This window comes from Tachyglossus aculeatus, chromosome 9 (assembly GCF_015852505.1).
Source record: "Tachyglossus aculeatus isolate mTacAcu1 chromosome 9, mTacAcu1.pri, whole genome shotgun sequence".
NCBI lineage: Eukaryota > Metazoa > Chordata > Mammalia > Monotremata > Tachyglossidae > Tachyglossus > Tachyglossus aculeatus.
The window spans coordinates 2,001,639-2,019,125 of record NC_052074.1 but is presented as its reverse complement, the minus strand read 5'-3'; the positions used below and the strand labels follow the sequence as shown (position 1 = coordinate 2,019,125).

The following is a 17,487-nucleotide window of genomic DNA, read 5'->3' as shown; positions in this document are numbered from 1 at the left end:
CCCTTCTTTTCTGTATTTTAAGAAAATAACGACCGGAACAATGTAAGTTATAACCCGGCTCTTCGGCCTGGGGCGTTTACGACGGATGGATAAGCCGCAGCCGGACGCCGATCTCCGCCGGGATGAAGGCCCGGTCGTCGTGGGAACGCCCGCCCTCGGACCCTCGTGTCCACCGGCCCGCAGATCGGGGGTCCGAGCCGAACCCGGATCTCCCCCGCAACCCCACGGCCCATTAACTCGCTTTCCTTTCGACATCACGCACCGCCGACCGGAGTAGTCCGAGTCCCCGCTCCGGGCACCGCGGGCATCCGAGAGAGACGTCGGGAACGGAAACGATCGTCGTAATAACGCTAATGACAACGACACAGCCCCACATCTTCACCCCGGGCCTCAACACACAAAACAGCGTGCCTCGGTGGAAAGGACGCGGGCTTGGGAGCCAGAGGTCATGGGTTCGAATCCCGCCTCCCCCGCACGCCCGCCGTGTGACCTTGGGCAGATCACTTCACTTCTCTGGGCCTCGGTTCCCTCATCTGTAAAATGGGGATGAAGACGGTGAGCCCCACATCTTCACCCCGGGCCTTTACACAAAAAACAGCGTGGCTCGGTGGAAAGGACGCGGGCTTGGGAGCCAGAAGTCATGGGTTCGAATCCCACCTCCCCCGCATGCCCGCCGTGTGACCTCGGGCTGGTCACTTCACTTCTCTGGGCCTCGGTTCCCTCATCTGGAAAATGGGGATGAAGACGGTGAGCCCCACATCTTCACCCCGGGCCTTTACACAAAAAACAGCGTGGCTCGGTGGAAAGGATGCGGGCTTGGGAGCCAGAAATCATGGGTTCAAATCCCGCCTCCCCCGCATGCCTGCCGTGTGACCTCGGGCAGATCACTTCACTTCCCTGGGCCTCGGTTCCCTCATCTGTAAAATGGGGATGAAGATGGTGAGCCCCACATCTTCACCCCGGGCCTTTACACAAAAAACAGCGTGGCTCGGTGGAAAGGACGCGGGCTTGGGAGCCAGAGGTCATGGGTTCGAATCCCGCCTCCCCCACATGCCCGCCATGTGACCTCGGGCTGGTCACTTCACTTCTCTAGGCCTCGGTTCCCTCATCTGTAAAATGGGGATTAAGAATATGAGCCCCACATCTTCACCCCGGACCTTAACACACAAAACAGTGTGGCTCGGTGGAAAGGACGCGGGCTTGGGAGCCAGAGGTCATGGGTTCGAATCCCGCCTCCCCCGCATGCCCGCCGTGTGACCTCGGGGCAGGTCACTTCACTTGTCTGGGCCTCAGTTCCCTCATCTGTAAAATGGGGATGAAGACGGTGAGCCCCCCATCTTCACCCCGGGCCTTTACACAAAAAACAGCGTGGCTCGGTGGAAAGGAGGCGGGCTTGGGAGCCAGAGTCATGGGTTCGAGTCCCGCCTCCCGCACATGCCTGCCGTGTGACCTCGGGCAGATCACTTCACTTCCCTGGGCCTCGGTTCCCTCATCTGTAAAATGGGGATGAAGACGGTGAGCCCCACATCTTCACCCCGGGCCTTTACACAAAGCAACATGGCTCGGTGGAAAGGGGGCGGGCTTGGGAGCCAGAGGTCATGGGTTCGAATCCCGCCTCCCCCGCCTCCCCGCCGTGTGACCTCGGGCAGGTCACTTTGCTTCTCTGGGCCTCGGTTCCCTCATCTGTAAAATGGGGATGAAGACAGTGAGCCCCACATCTTCACCCCGGGCCTTTACACAAAACAACGTGGCTCGGTGGAAAGGACGCGGGCTTGGGAGCCAGAAATCATGGGTTCGAATCCCGCCTCCCCCGCATGCCTGCCGTGTGACCTCGGGCAGGTCACTTCACTTGTCTGGGCCTCAGTTCCCTCATCTGTAAAATGGGGATGAAGACGGTGAGCCCCACATCTTCACCCCGGGCCTTTACACAAAACAGCGTGGCTCGGTGGAAAGGAGGCGGGCTTGGGAGCCAGAGGTCAGGGGTTCGAATCCCGCCTCCCCCGCACGCCTGCCGTGTGACCTCGGGGCAGGTCACTTCCCTTCTCTGGCCCTCGGTTCCCTCATCTGTAAAATGGGGATGAAGACGGTGAGCCCCACATCTTCACCCCGGGCCTTTACACAAAAAACAGCGTGGCTCGGTGGAAAGGACGCGGGCTTGGGAGCCAGAGGTCATGGGTTCGAATGCCTGCCTTGTGACCCAGGGCAAGTCACTTCGCTTCTCTGGTCCTCGGTCCCCTCATCTGGAAAATGGGGATGAAGACCGTGAGCCCCACGTGGGACAACCTCATCTCCTTGTATTCCCCCCCCCGAGCGCTTAGAACAGTGCTTTGCACATCATAAGCGCTTAAATACCAATCTTATAATTATTATTATTATAAAACGCGGGACTGAGCGAGGAGAGGCTACCGCGCGGGGGGCGATTCTTCTCAAACCGGCTTGGGTGGGGGTCGAAGGGTGGGTCTGGCTCGGGGAGACGGGACGGGGGATGCTCTCCTTGGGATTCGTTCAATCGTATTTATTGAGCGCTTCCCGTGGGCAGGGCACCGTGCTAAGCGCTGGGGAAGTCCAGGCTGGCAGCATCGAGAGCCGGTCCCTGCCCGACGGCGGGCTCACGGACCTTTCCGGGGGCCTAGTCGGCCTGGCCGGGTTCGCGCTCCAGCCAGCGCACGCGGACCTTCTGCTTGTAGTGGTACTCCTTGAGGAAGTCCCGCAGCGCGGCGGGCAGGGGCAGCCCGTCGATGCCGTCGTAGGTGGTGAGGCGGCAGATGACGGCCCGGCAGATGTGCTGCAGGCGGAAGGGGAAGGTCCGGTTGAGGCAGGAGGTGAGCAGCGGCTCGAAGAACATGCAGGAGCCGGGGTCCCTGTAGTGCTCCAGCAGCCCCGTCACCGTGCCCGCGTGGAAGACGCCCGGGTCGTGGGCGTCGAAGCTGAAGTTGTGGTTCCACTGCTCGATGCGGGCGTGGAGCGAGCGGTTGTAGCGGCGGAAGCTGACGGAGAAGAGGTAGTCCTCCTGGGCCGAGTCGCGCAGCAGGAAGGTGCCCTCGGGCTTGCCCTCCAGCAGGGCCTCGGCCTGGTAGCGGTCCATCACCCCCCAGTAGCAGGGGCTGCCCGTGATCTGCAGCAGGTCGGGGACCAGGCAGTGGATGTAGTCGATCTGCGTGTGCACCCTCCAGCCCCCCGGGGCCGGGCCCGGCTCGGGCGGGCGGGCCGGGGCCCCCGCGCCCCCGGCGGGGCCCCCGCGGGCCTCCCGGCTGTGGATCTGGGCGTGGGGCGGCGGGTCCACGCCCGCCTCGATGCTCAGCCGCCGCCGCTCCCGCAGGCGGTCCTCCTCGTCCTCCTCCTCGGGCCCCGCGGGCGCCGTGTGCCGCTTGATGAGGTGCCACTTGCGGGCCAGCTCCGAGCCCGCCGGGAAGGGGCAGGCGTCCAGCATGAGCTCCGACAGGTGGATCTTCCGCTTGCAGGCCGAGGGGGGCCCGGGCGGGCCGGGGGGCGGCCCCCGCGGCGGGAAGCAGAGCCCCACCGCGTCCCGCAGCCGCTGGGGCAGGGAGCGCCCGGCCCCCGCCGGCCCCCCCGCCGCCGCCGCCCCGCGCCCCGCGGGCGCCCCGGCCGCTTGGCGGGGTCCCGGGCCGGGCCGGCCCGGTCCTTCCTCCCGCCCCACGGGGCGTGCCGCGAGTACGAGTCCCCGCGGGCCAGCCGCGGGCCCTCGGCCCCTACCTCCGCCGCCGCCGCCTCGGGGGAGCGCTTCCGACCGCCCCGCGCCCCGCTCTCCCCCCGACGGGCTGCCCTCCTGCTCCTCCCGGTCGTCGTCCTGCCGCCGCGCCCACCTCCGCCGCCGCTGCCGCCGCCGCCGCCTCCTCCTCCGCCGGGGGCCCGGCCCGTCACCCCGCTCCCGGACGGCGTCCGCCCCGTCGTCGGGCCGCCCGGCCTCGGGGCTGAAGAGGGCCTGGCATCGGTACACGAAGTGGCTCCACATCTTCCCCACCTTCTCCATGGGCTGGGGGGCACCTGGAGGGACGGGGCTGGGGACGGGGACGGAGAGACGCCAGTTACTCCGGGAACGTGGGGCGCCGCCGGACGGGGCGGGGATGGTCCCGATCGGCCGCTGAACTTCACAACGGTGGCATCTGTTAAGCGCTTACTCTGTGCAAAGCACCATCCTAAGCGCTGGGGAGCTTACGAGGTGATCAAGTTGTCGTACAGTCATTCATTCAATCGTATCTGTTGAGCCCTTACTGTGTGCAGAGCACCGGACTAAGCGCTTGGGAAGTCCAAGTCGGCAACATATAACCAATCAATCAATCAATCGTATTTATTGAGCGCTTACTGTGTGCAGAGCACCGGACTGAGCGCTTGGGAAGTCCAAGTCGGCAACATATAACCAATCAATCAATAAATCGTATTTATTGAGCGCTTACTGTGTGCAGAGCACCGGACTAAGCGCTTGGGAAGTCCAAGTCGGCAACATATAACCAATCAATCAATCGTATCTGTTGAGCGCTTACTGTGTGCAGAGCACCGGACTAAGCGCTTGGGAAGTCCAAGTCGGCAACATATAACCAATCAATCAATCAATCGTATTTATTTATTGAGCGCTTACTGTGTGCAGAGCACCGGACTAAGCGCTTGGGAAGTCCAAGTCGGCAACATATAACCAATCAATCAATCAATCAATCGTATCTGTTGAGCGCTTACTGTGTGCAGAGCACCGGACTAAGCGCTTGGGAAGTCCAAGTCGGCAACATATAACCAATCAATCAATAAATCGTATTTATTGAGCGCTTACTGTGTGCAGAGCACCGGACTAAGCGCTTGGGAAGTCCAAGTCGGCAACATATAACCAATCGATCAATCAATCGTATTTACTGAGCGCTTACTGTGTGCAGAGCACCGGACTAAGCGCTTGGGAAGTCCAAGTCGGCAACATATAGAGACGGTCCCTACCCGACAGCGGGCTCGAAATCCGATCAGGCCCAGTTCCCGTCCCACACGGCAGTCAGGGGTAGCAAGGCAGTTTAATTCATTCATTCGTATTGACTGAGCGCTTACTGTGTGCAGAGCACCGTACTAAGCGCTTGGGAAGTCCAAGACGGCAACATATAGAGACGGTCCCTACCCGACAGCGGGCTCACAGTCTAGAAGGGGGAGACGGACGACAAAACGAAACACGCGGACGGGCGTCAGGTCGTCGGAACAAACAGAATTAAAGCTAATTGCACATCCGTAACAAAATAAATAGAATAGTAAATATGCATAGAGTAATAAATCTGTACAAATAAATCTGCCCCATTTGAAAACTCCAAAGCCTGTGGCTTGGGGAAAGGGACTTTTGAAGTGTTTTTTATGTGCCGAGCAAACACTGGGCTGAACCCTGCAATCAGATCAGGCCCAGTTCCTGTCCCACATGGCAGGCAGGGGTGGCAAGGCAGTTTCATTCATTCATTCGTATTTATTGAGCGCTTACTGTGTGCAGAGCACTGGACTAAGCGCTTGAATGATTGAATGAATGAATGAAGTAAAAGCTCCACAAATACCATACTCAGCTACTCATTCATTCATTCAATCGTTATTTTACTTGTACATATCTAGTCCATTTTATTTTGTTAATATGTTTGGTTTTGTTCTCTGTCTCCCCCCTTCTAGACTGGAGGCCTTCCCAGACTGAGCCCCTTCCTTCCTCTCCCCCTCGTCCCCCTCTCCATCCCCCCGATCTTACCTCCTTCCCTTCCCCACAGCACCTGCATAGATGTATATATGTTTGTACAGATTTATTACTCTATTTATTTATTTATTTTACTTGTACATATCTATTCTATTTATTTTATTTTGTTAGTATGTTTGGTTTTGTTCTCTGTCTCCCCCTTTTAGACTGTGAGCCCACCGCTGGGTAGGGACTGTCTCTATATGTTGCCAATTTGTACTTCCCAAGCGCTTAGTACAGTGCTCTGCACATAGTAAGCGCTCAATAAATACGATTGATGATGATGATGACTGTCTCTACATGTTGCCAACTTGTACTTCCCAAGCGCTTAGTACAGTGCTCTGCACACAGTAAGCGCTCAATAAATACGATTGATTGATTAAGACCGTGAGCCCCACGTGGGACAACCTGATCACCCTGTAAGTTCCCCAGCGCTTAGTACAGTGCTTTGCACATAGTAAGCGCTTAATAAATGCCATCATTATTATTACTGTGTGCAGAGCACTGTACTAAGCGCTTGGGAAGTCCAAGTCGGCCACATCTAGAGACGGTCCCTACCCGACGGCGGGCTCCCAGTCTAGAAGGGGGAGACAGACATCAAAACCGAACATGTGGACGGGTGTCAAGTCATCAGAATAAATAGAAATAAAGCCAAATGCACATCGTTAACAAAATAGAATAGTAAATATGTATAGAGTAATAAATCTGTACAAATAAATCTGCCCCATTTGAAAACTCCAAAGCCTGTGGCTTGGGGAAAGGGACTTTCGAAGTGTTTGTTAGGTGCAAACACTGGGCTGAACGCTGCAAATCAGATCAGGCCCAGTTCCTGTCCCACATGGCAGGCAGGGGTGGCAAGGCAGTTTAATTCATTCATCCGTATTTACTGAGCGCTTACTGTGTGCAGAGCACTGGACTAAGCGCTTGAATGATTCAATGAATGAATGAATGAAGTAAGAGCTCCACAAATACCATTCTCAGCTAGTCACTCATTCATTCAATCGTATTTATTGAGCACTTACTGTGTGCAGAGCACTGTACTAAGCGCTTGGGAAGTCCAAGTCGGCAACATCTAGGGACAGTCCCTGCCCGACAGCGGGCTCACAGTCTAGAAGGGGGAGACAGACGACACAACAAAACATGTGGCAACAAAACATTATGTTGCCAACTTGTACTTCCCAAGCGCTTAGTACGGTGCTCTGCACACAGTAAGCGCTCAATAAATGCGATTGAATGAATGAACGAATGAATGTGGACGGGTGTCAAGTCATCAGAAGAAATAGAAATAAAGCCAAATGCACATCCTTAACAAAATGGAATAGCAGGAGAATAGCACTGGACTAAGCTCTTGAATGATTGAATGACTGAAGAGCTCCACAGATTCATTCCTTCATTCAATCGTATTTATTGGGCGCTTACTGTGTGCAGAGCACTGGACTAAGCGCTTGGGAAGTCCATGTTGGCAACATCTAGAGACAGTCCCTACCCGACAGCAGGCTCACAGTCTAGAAGGGGGAGACAGAGAACAAAACAAAACATATTAACAAAATAAAATAAATAGAATAAATACGTACGAATAAAATAAAGTAATAAATATGTACAAATAAAATAGAGTAATAAATACGTACAAAGTAATAAATGCATACAAAATTATTAAGTGTTTACAGTGCAGTTTACATTTTCCACCGGCTTCACAATCATTCTCATGAGTAATTTGGTCTCCTAATTATGTAGCGGGCTCAGTTCATTCATTCATTCGACCGTATTTATTGAGTGTTTACTGTGTGCAGAGCACTGTATTAAGCCCTTGGAAAGGACAATGTGGCAACAGATGGAGACAATCGTTACCCAACAACGGGCCACAGTCTAGAAGGGGGAGAAGGGCAACACAAAAAAACAAGTAGACAGGCATCAATCGCATCAAAATAAATAAATACAATTATAGATCTATACACATCATTTATAAAATGGAGTAATAAATATGTACATATATACACCAGTGCTGTGGGGGGGGGCGGGGGAAGGAGGTAGAGCAGAGGGAGGGAGTTGGGGCGATGGGGAGGGGAGGAGGAGCAGAGGAACCATCGGCTAGTCATTCATTCATTCATTCATTCAATCGTATTTATTGAGCGCTCAGAGCACTGGACTAAGCGCTTGGGAAGTCCAAGTTGGCATAATATAGAGACGGTCCCTACCCAACAGTGGGCTCACAGTCTAGAAGGGGGAGACAGACATCAAAACAAAACATGAGGCAACAAAGCATTATGTTGCCAACTTGTACTTCTATACATATATATATATATATACATATATATATATATACACACACCCATATATATGTATATGCTTGTACATATTTATTACTCTATTTATTTATTTATTTTACTTTTACATATCTATTCTATTTTATTTTGTTAGTATGTTTGGTTTTGTTCTGTCTCCCCCTCTTAGACTGTGAGCCCACTGTTGGGTAGGGACTGTCTCTATATGTTGCCAACTTGTACTTCCCAAGCGCTTAGTACAGTGCTCTGCACACAGTAAGCGCTCAATAAATACGATTGATTGATTGATTGATTGATTGTACTTCCCAAGCGCTCAGTACGGTGCTCTGCACACAGTAAGCGCTCAATAAATACGGCTGAATGAATGAACGAATGAAATGTGGACGGGTGTCAAGTCATCAGAAGAAATAGAAATAAAGCCAAATGCACATCCTTCTAGACTGTGAGCCCACTGTTGGGGAGGGACCGTCTCTAGATGTTGCCAACTTGGCCTTCCCAAGCGCTTAGTACAGTGCTCTGCACACAGTAAGCGCTCAATAAATACGATTGAATGAATGAACGAATGAATGTGGACGGGTGTCAAGTCATCAGAAGAAATAGAAATAAAGCCAAATGCACATCCTTCTAGACTGTGAGCCCACTGTTGGGGAGGGACCGTCTCTAGATGTTGCCAACTTGGCCTTCCCAAGCGCTTAGTACGGTGCTCTGCACACAGTAAGCGCTCAATAAATACGACTGAATGAATGAATGAATGTGGACGGGTGTCAAGTCATCAGAAGAAATAGAAATAAAGCCAAATGCACATCCTTCTAGACTGTGAGCCCACTGTTGGGGAGGGACCGTCTCTAGATGTTGCCAACTTGGACTTCCCAAGCGCTTAGTACAGTGCTCTGCACACAGTAAGCGCTCAATAAATACGACTGATTGATTGATTGATCCTTAACAAAATAGAACAGCAATAGAATAGCACTGGACTAAGCGCTTGAATGAATGAAGAGCTCCATAAATACCATACTCAGCTAGTCATTCATTCAATCGTGTTTATTCATCATCAATCGAATTTATTGAGCGCTTACTATGTGCAGAGCACTGTACTAAGCGCTTGGGAAGTACAAATTGCCAACATCTAGAGACGGTCCCTACCCAACAGCGACCTCACGGTCTAGAAGGGGGGAGACGGACATCCAAACATGTGGACGGGTGTCATCAGGATAAATAGAATCAATCAATCGTATTTATTGAGCGCTTACTATGTGCAGAGCACTGTACTAAGCGCTTGAAAAATAAAGCTAGATGCACCTCATCAGCATCCTCAGCATTGTGGTATCTGTTAAGTGCTTACTCTGTGCCAGACACTGTCTCTATCTGTTGCCAACTTGTCAATCAATCAATCAATCGTATTTACTGAGCGCTTACTATGTGCAGAGCACTGTACTGAGCGCTTGGGAAGTACAAATTGGCATCACATAGAGACAGTCCCTACCCAACAGTGGGCTCACAGTCTAAAAGTGGGCTCGCAGTCTAAAACTTGTCCTTCCCAAGCGCTTAGTCCAGTGCTCTGCACACAGTAAGCGCTCGATAAATACGACTGAATGAATGAATGGATGTACTAAGTGCCGGGGTGGATACAGGGGTGGGCGAGGTCCAAGGAGAAGCAGCGTGGCTCAGTGGAAAGAGCCCGGGCTTTGGAGTCAAAGGTCATGGGTTCAAATCCCGGCTCTGCCAATTGTCAGCTGTGTGACTTTGGGCAAGTCACTTAACTTCTCTGGGCCTCAGTTACCTCATCTGCAAAATGGGGATGAAGACTGTGAGCCCCCTGTGGGACAACCTGATTGCCTTGTAACCTCCCCAGCGCTTAGAACAGTGCTTTGCACATAGTAAGCGCTTAATAAATGCCATTAAAAAAAAAAAAAAAAAAAAAAAGGATGCGGCCAGCTGTGCCCCGGAGCCCCCGGCCACGGTGCAGGGAGGAGGGAGCCGGTCCCGGGGATGACGGCTGGTCAGCGAAGAGGTGAGACCCCCTGCCACGCCACGCCGGACCCCCGGGACCTGTGCTGGCCGCCCTGAATGACCGGGACCTCAGAAGGGCCACCTGCTTACTGATCGCCCCCGCCGCCGCCGCCGCCACGCACACAAATCTGCCACTTTCTTCGCGGAAACAGGGAGCCGGCCTCCTCCCGCTGAGCCGCCTCGCTGACCAGCCGTGACCGTGTTCTTCCCCAGCGCTCAGTACAGTGCTCTGACTGTGCTCTTCTGGCCTGTGAGCCCGCTGTTGGGTAGCGGTTGCCAAATTGTACTTCCCAGGCGCTCAGTCCAGTGCTCTGCACACAGTAAGCGCTCAATAAATACGACTGAATGAACGAACAAAAACCGTGATGATGATTCTATTCTATTTATTTTATTTCGTCGGTATGTTTGGTTTTGTTCTCTGTCTCCCCCTTTTAGACTGTGAGCCCACTGTTGGGTAGGGACTGTCTCTATCAATCAATCAATCAATCAATCAATCGTATTTACTGAGCGCTTACTATGTGCAGAGCACTGTACTAAGCGCTTGGGAAGTACAAATTGGCATCACATAGAGACAGTCGCTACCCAACAGTGGGCTCACAGTCTAAAAGGGGGAGACAGAGAACAGAACCAAACATACCAACAAAATAAAATAAGTAGGATAGAAATGTACAAGTAAAATAAATAAATAAATAAATAAATAGAGTAATAAATATGTACAACCATATATACATATATACAGGTGCTGTGGGGAAGGGAAGGAGGTAAGACGGGGGGATGGAGAGGGGGACGATGTTGCCAATTTGTACTTCCCAAGCACTTAGTACAGTGCTCTGCACATAGTAAGCGCTCAATAAATACGATTGATGATGATGATGATGATGACGACGACCCCTCCGGGACGGGGCCCCCTCCGTCCATCAGCGTCCGGACCTCGGGACCGCCGCTCCCGACCGCTTACCTGAAAATTCCCTCCGGGCCACGGAGCGGGGGGTCGGACGGGCCCGCCTCGTTCTGAAACCCGGACTCGGTTGGCCCCAAGTGGGACCCCGGAGGGCCCCAGGGCCGTCGCCGCGCCGCTCTTCCCGACCGGACCCCCCCGGGGCGAAGCGGTGGGACAAGAGCTTCCCAACGCCGCTCCGGGAGCCCCCTCCTCCCCAGACGCGGGATGCCGGCGGCGGTCCTTCAGGGTGGCGGGCTCGCCCGCTCGTTCCGGGCAGGGAAGCGGCGGTCGATCCTTTTTGAAGATTTCCGCTGTTCCTCTGGAAAGACGCGAGCACCCGAGGAGCCGTTCTAATTTTAGAAAGAGACGGTGACGTCGGCTTTAACCGTGCGGTGGCCGGGCCCGACCAGGACCCGGTGGGCGTCTCTCAGGGGGAGAAGGCCCGCGTCTGCGGGGAGGCCCGACGGGAAAGCGGAGAGAGGAGGGCGCCGGGATAAATCGGGCCCGTCTGGAAGGACGCGGCAACTCTGCAGAAGGGTCCGGAGGGGACGGGGACGCCGACGGACGGCGGGAGCCGGGACCGGAGGACGCGACTGTTGGGGTCGTCTTGGGATGCGCTTCTGGTCTCCTTCTGGACCGGAGGCTCGTTGTGGGCAGGGAACGTGTCTGTCGGTGGTTCTGTTACACTCTCCCAAGGCTTAGGACGGCGCTCTGCACGTGGAAGGCACTCAATAAATACACCCATTTCAACCCTGAACCTTGCCTTCCTGGGCCTGGGTGGGAGTCGGGGGAGGCGAATGCAGGGAATGAGCTGCGGCCACTCGCGATGATTTTCGTCTCCCTCGGTAGCCAGGGGCCTGCTTCCCCGCTCTGTGCACTGCGAGCCCGCGGGCTACTTGGGGGACGGGGGGGGGGGAGCCGCGGCCAGTACGTTCCCGGGCATCAGGCCCACCGCCCCAGGGCCGGACCCCCACCCCCGCAGAGATCCAGAGCGCTTCTGCAAGCCTGTGCCCGCGCTCCCATTCGTTCAATCGTATTTACTGAGCGCTTCCTGCGTGCAGAGCACTGGGCTAAGCGCTTGGGAAGTCCAAGTCGGCAACATCTATCATCATCAATCGCATTTATTGAGCGCTTACTGTGTGCAGAGCAGTGTACTAAGCGCTTGGGAAGTCCAAGTTGGCAACATCTAGAGACAGTCCCTACCCAACAGCGGGCTCACAGTCTTAAAGGGGGAGACAGAGAACAAAACCAAACATACTAACAAAATAAAATAAATAGGATATGGACAAGTAAAACAAATAAATAGAGCAATAAATATGTACAAACATATATACAGGTGCTGTGGGGAAGGGAAGGAGGTAAGATGGGGGGGATGGAGAGGGGGACGAGGGGGAGAGGAAGGAAGGGGCTCAGTGTGGGAAGGCCTCCTGGAGGAGGTGAGCTCTCAGCAGGGCCTTGAAGGGAGGAAGAGAGCGAACTTGGCGGATGGGCAGAGGGATTGGGGGCATTCCAGGCCAGGGGGAGGACGTGGGCCGGGGGTCGATGGCGGGACAGGCGAGAACGAGGCCTAACGGTGAGGAGATTAGCGGCGGAGGAGCGGAGGGTGCGGGCTGGGCTGGACAAGGAGAGAAGGGAGGTGAGGGAGGAGGGGGCGAGGGGATGGATGGACAGCCTGGAAGCCCAGGGGGAGGAGTTTCTGCCTGATGCGCAGATTGATTGGGAGCCACTGGAGAGTTTTGAGGAGGGGAGTGATATGCCCAGAGCGTTTCTGGACAAAGATAATCCGGGCAGCGGCATGAAGTACGGATTGAAGTGGGGAGAGACACGAGGATGGGAGATCAGAGAGTAGGGACGGTCCCTGCCCGACAACGGGCTCCCAGCCTAGAAGGGGGAGCCGGACGACGAAATAAAACATGCGGACGGGCTCTTTCCATGGAGCCATGCCGCTTCTCGCTTCTCTGCTCGAAGATAAATACAACAGACTTACATGACGGCTTAGGAATACATGACGGCTGAGGGGGTATAAATCAGTTCGTAAATGCCGTTTCTACAGTAGTTCAGTACAGTTTTCTACAATTAAAGAATACGGCTGAGCGGATGAATGGTATCTTTTTTCTTTAAATGGTATCTGTGAATCAATCAATCAATCAATCGCATTTATTGAGCACTTACTGTGTGCAGAGCACTGTACTAAGTGCTTGGGAAGTACAAGTTGGCAACATATAGAGACAGTCCCTACCCAACAGTGGGCTCACAGTCTAAAAGAAGCACTGTGAAGCGCTTCCTATATAATAATAATAATAATGATGGCATTTATTAAGCGCTTACTATGTGCAAAGCACTGTTCTAAGTGCTGGGGAGGTTACAAGGTGATCAGGTTGTCCCACGGGGGGCTCACAGTCTTAATCCCCATTTTACAGATGAGCGAACTGAGGCCCAGAGAAGTGAAGTGACTTGCCCAAAGTCAACCAGCTGACAGTTGGCCGGGCCAGGATTTGAACCCATGACCCCTGACTCCAAAGCCCGGGCTCTTTCCACTGAGCCATGCTGCTTTTCGTTTCTCTGCTCTAAGATAAATACAACAGACTTACATGACGGCTTCCATGACGGCTTACGGAATACATGACGGCTGAGGGGGTATAAATCAGTTCGTAAATGCTGTTACTACAGTAGTTCAGTACAGTTTTCTACAATTAAAGAATATGGCTGAGCAGATGAATGGTATCTTTTTTCTTTAAATAGTATCTGTGAAGCGCTTCCTATAGAATAATAATAATAATAATGGCATTTATTAAGCGCTTACTACATGCAAAGCACTGTTCTAAGTGCTGGGGAGGTTACAAGGTGATCAGGTTGTCCCACGGGGGGCTCACAGCCTTCATCCCCATTTTAGAGATGAGCGAACTGAGGCCCAGAGAAGTGAAGTGACTCGCCCAAAGTCACCCAGCTGACAGTTGGCCGGGCCGGGATTTGAACCCATGACCTCTGACTCCAAAGCCTGGGCTCTTTCCACTGAGCCACGCTGCTTCTCGCTTCTCTGCTCTAAGATAATTAGAGCAGACTTAAATACATGGCGGCTGAGAGGTCAGTTCGTAAATGCTGGTTTTACAGTAGTTCAGTGCAGTTTTCTACAATTAAAGACTACGGCTGAGCAGATGAATGTCCTATTTTTTTCTTTAAATGGTATCTATGAAGCACTTCTTATAGAATAATAATAATGATGGCATTTATTAAGCCCTTACTACGTACAGAGCACTGTTCTAAGCGCGGGGGAGGTTACAAGGTGAGCAGGTTGTCCCACGGGGGGGCCTCAGTTCCCTTATCTGGAAAATGGGGATGAAGACTGTGAGCCCGCTTGGGCTCTGTCACACTGTCACTCTGTCACACTGTCTAGAAGGGGGAGACAGTGTGAGCCCACTTTCTAGACTGTGAGCCCACTGTTGGGTAGGGACCATCTCTATATGTTGCCAACTTGGACTTCCCAAGCGCTTAGTACAGTGCTCTGCACACAGTAAGCGCTCAATAAATACGATTGAATGAACAAAACAAAACGTATTAACAAAATACAATAAATAGAATAAATATGTACAAGTAAAATAAAGAAATAAATAGAGTAATAAATATGTACAAACATATATACCGATATACAGGACTCCAAGGTCCCGGGCCACTGTGGTTCTAATCTGCTCAGGGAACTTCCCTGTCTCCCTTACCCAACTAGAATCAGCCCTGCCCGCAGCCTGGCATCCCAGGACCTTCCCCTCCCCTCCAAACAACAGCTCCTAACCTCTCCCCCCTCCCCGGAGGCTGATGGCCCTTGACCATTCCCCTCTCCATCCCCTGACTGCCCACCTCTCTGACCACCCCCCCAGGACTAATGATGGCCCCTGACGACCCCCCTCCCCCTGAATCCCCCTCCCCATCCCCTGAATGGCCTTCACTGACTACTTTCCACCCCAGGTCTGGGACAGACAACCCATGAGCACCCCCTCCATCCCTTGGGGCTGCCACCCCCTGCCCACCCTCCCCCATCCCCTTGACCAAACTCTCCCATCCACCCCTGGGGACTGCCAGCCCATGACCGCCCTCCCCCATCCCTTTGACCAAACTCTCCCATCCACCCCCGGGGGCTGCCACCCCCTGACCACTGTCCCCCATCCCCTTGACCAAACTCTCCCATCCATCCCTGGGGGCTGCCACCCCCATGACCCCCCTCCCCCATTCCCCTGACCAAACTCTCCCATCCACCCCGGGGGGCTGCCACCCCAATGACCACACTCTCCCATCTCCTTGACCAAACTCTCCCATCCACGCCCAGGGGGCTGACACCCCCATGACCACCCTCCCCCATCCCTCTGACCTAACTCTCCCATCCACCCCTGGGGACTGACACCTCCCTGCCCACCCTTCCCCATCCCCTTGACCAAACTCTCCCTTCCACCCCTGGGACTGACACCCCCTGCCCAGCCTCCCCCATCCCCTTAACCAAACTCTCCCATCCACCCCTGGGGACTGACAACCCCTGCCCACACTCTCCCATCCACCCCCAGGGCTGCCACCCCATGACCACCCTCCCCCATCCCCCTGACCAAACTCTCCCATCCACCCTGGGACTGCCACCCCCTGACCACCCTCCCCCATGCCCTCGACCAAGCTCTCCCATTCACCCCTGGGGGCTGACAACCCCTGACCAAACTCTCCCATCCACCCCCGGGGCTGCCACCCCCATGACCACCCTTGACCAAACTCTCCCACCCACCCCCGGGGCCTGCCACCCCATGACCAGCCTCCCCCATCCCCTTGACCAAACTCTCCCATCCACCCCAGGGGGCTGCCACCCCCCTGACCACCCTCTCCCATGACCATCCTTGACCAAACTCTCCCATCCACCCCAGGGGGCTGCCACCCCCTGACCCCCCTCCCCCATCCCCCTGACCAAACTCTCCCATCCACCCCAGGGGGCTGCCACCATGACCACACTCTCCCATCCCCTTGACCAAACTCTCCCATCCACCCCCGGGGGCGGCCACCCCCTTGACCACACTCTCCCATCCCCTTGACCAAACTCTCCCACCCACCCCCGGGGGCTGCCGCCCCCATGACCACACTCTCCCATCTCCTTGACCAAACTCTCCCATCCACAGCGGCCCATCCCCTTGACCAAAGTCTCCCATCGGCCCCCGGGGCCCTCAGCCCTTGACCACTGTCCCGCAAGGGAGGATGGGAGTGGGGCTGAGGGTGGCCAGGGTCTCGAGGCACTCACCGGTCTTGGCGACTCCTCTAGGGGCTCGGGCGACCCGCCATGGCCGGTCCGATCCGGTCCGGTCCGGTCCGGCCTCCCCTCAGCCCCACAGCAAGGCCCGCCCCGCCCCCCTCCGGCATGGCCAACACCTCACGGGCCTGGGGGCGGGGCCGAGGCCTTGAGTGACACGGGGGGAGGCCAATGGCAGCCGCTGGTGGGCGGGGCGTCGTCGCGGCCCACCAATGGGCGCGCGGGGCGGGAAAAGGGGGCCGCGCGCGCGCCGGGCTCGGCCGCCATCTTGGAACCGGGCAGCGCCGGTCACGTGGCGGGGGAAGGCCGGGTCACGTGGGGAAAGGGGGGCGCCCACGTGGCTGAGGGGGCAGCTTGGATTAATAATAATAATAATGATGGCATTTATTAAGCGCTTACTATGTGCAAAACACTGTTCTAAGCGCTGGGGAGGATGCAAGGTGACCGGAGAAGCAGCGTGGCTCAATGAAAAGAGCCCGGGCTTGGGAGTCTGAGGTCATGGGTTCAAATTCCGACTCTGCCACCTGTCAGCTGTGTGACTTTGGGAAAGTCACTTTACTTCTCTGGGCCTCAGTGACCTCATCTGGAAAATGGGGATGAAGATTGTGAGCCCCCTCCTTCCTCTTCCCCTCCTCTCCCTCCCCATCCCCCCCACCTTACCTCCTTCCCCTCCCCACAGCACCTGTATATGTTTGTACAGATTTATTACTCTATTTATGTATTTATTTTACTTGTACATATTTATTCTATTTATTTTATTTGGTTAATATGTTTTGTTTTGTTCTCTGTCTCCCGTTCTAGACTGTGAACCCGCTGTTGGGTAGGGACCGTCTCTAGATGCTGCCAAGTTGGACTTCCCAAGCATTTAGTCCAGTGCTCTGCACACAGTAAGTGCTCAATAAATACGATTGATTGATTGAGCGCTTACTGTGTGCAGAGCACTGTACTAAGCGCTTGGCAAGTCCAAGATGGCAACAGATAGAAATGGTCCCTACCCAACAGCGGGCTCACAGTCTACAAGGGGGAGACGGAACAAAACAAAACATATTAACAAAATAAAATAAACAGAATATGTACAAACAAAATAGAGTAATAAATCCATACAAACATATATCCATATATACAGGTGCTGTGGGGAGGGGAAGGAGGTAAGGTGTGGGGGATGGGGAGGGGGAGAGGAAGGAGGGGGCTCAGTCTGGGAAGGCCTCCTGGAGGCCTTGTACATACTTGTACGTATTTATTCTATTTATTTTATTTGGTTTATATGTTTTATTTTGTTGTCTTT

General features: G+C 54.4%; 1 protein-coding gene across 1 annotated transcript; it reads right to left on the bottom strand.

Moving 5' to 3' along the window:
- Positions 1 to 2,389: 2,389 nt before the first annotated feature.
- Positions 2,390 to 16,262, bottom strand: SOCS5 (suppressor of cytokine signaling 5). Its single transcript, XM_038751574.1, is given in 4 exon segments — positions 2,390 to 3,558; positions 3,561 to 3,646; positions 3,750 to 4,019; positions 16,194 to 16,262. Coding segments are annotated over 3 exon segments (1,257 nt in total). The 5' UTR covers positions 3,992 to 4,019; positions 16,194 to 16,262; the 3' UTR covers positions 2,390 to 2,629.
- Between the last annotated feature and the right edge of the window lie 1,225 nt (positions 16,263 to 17,487).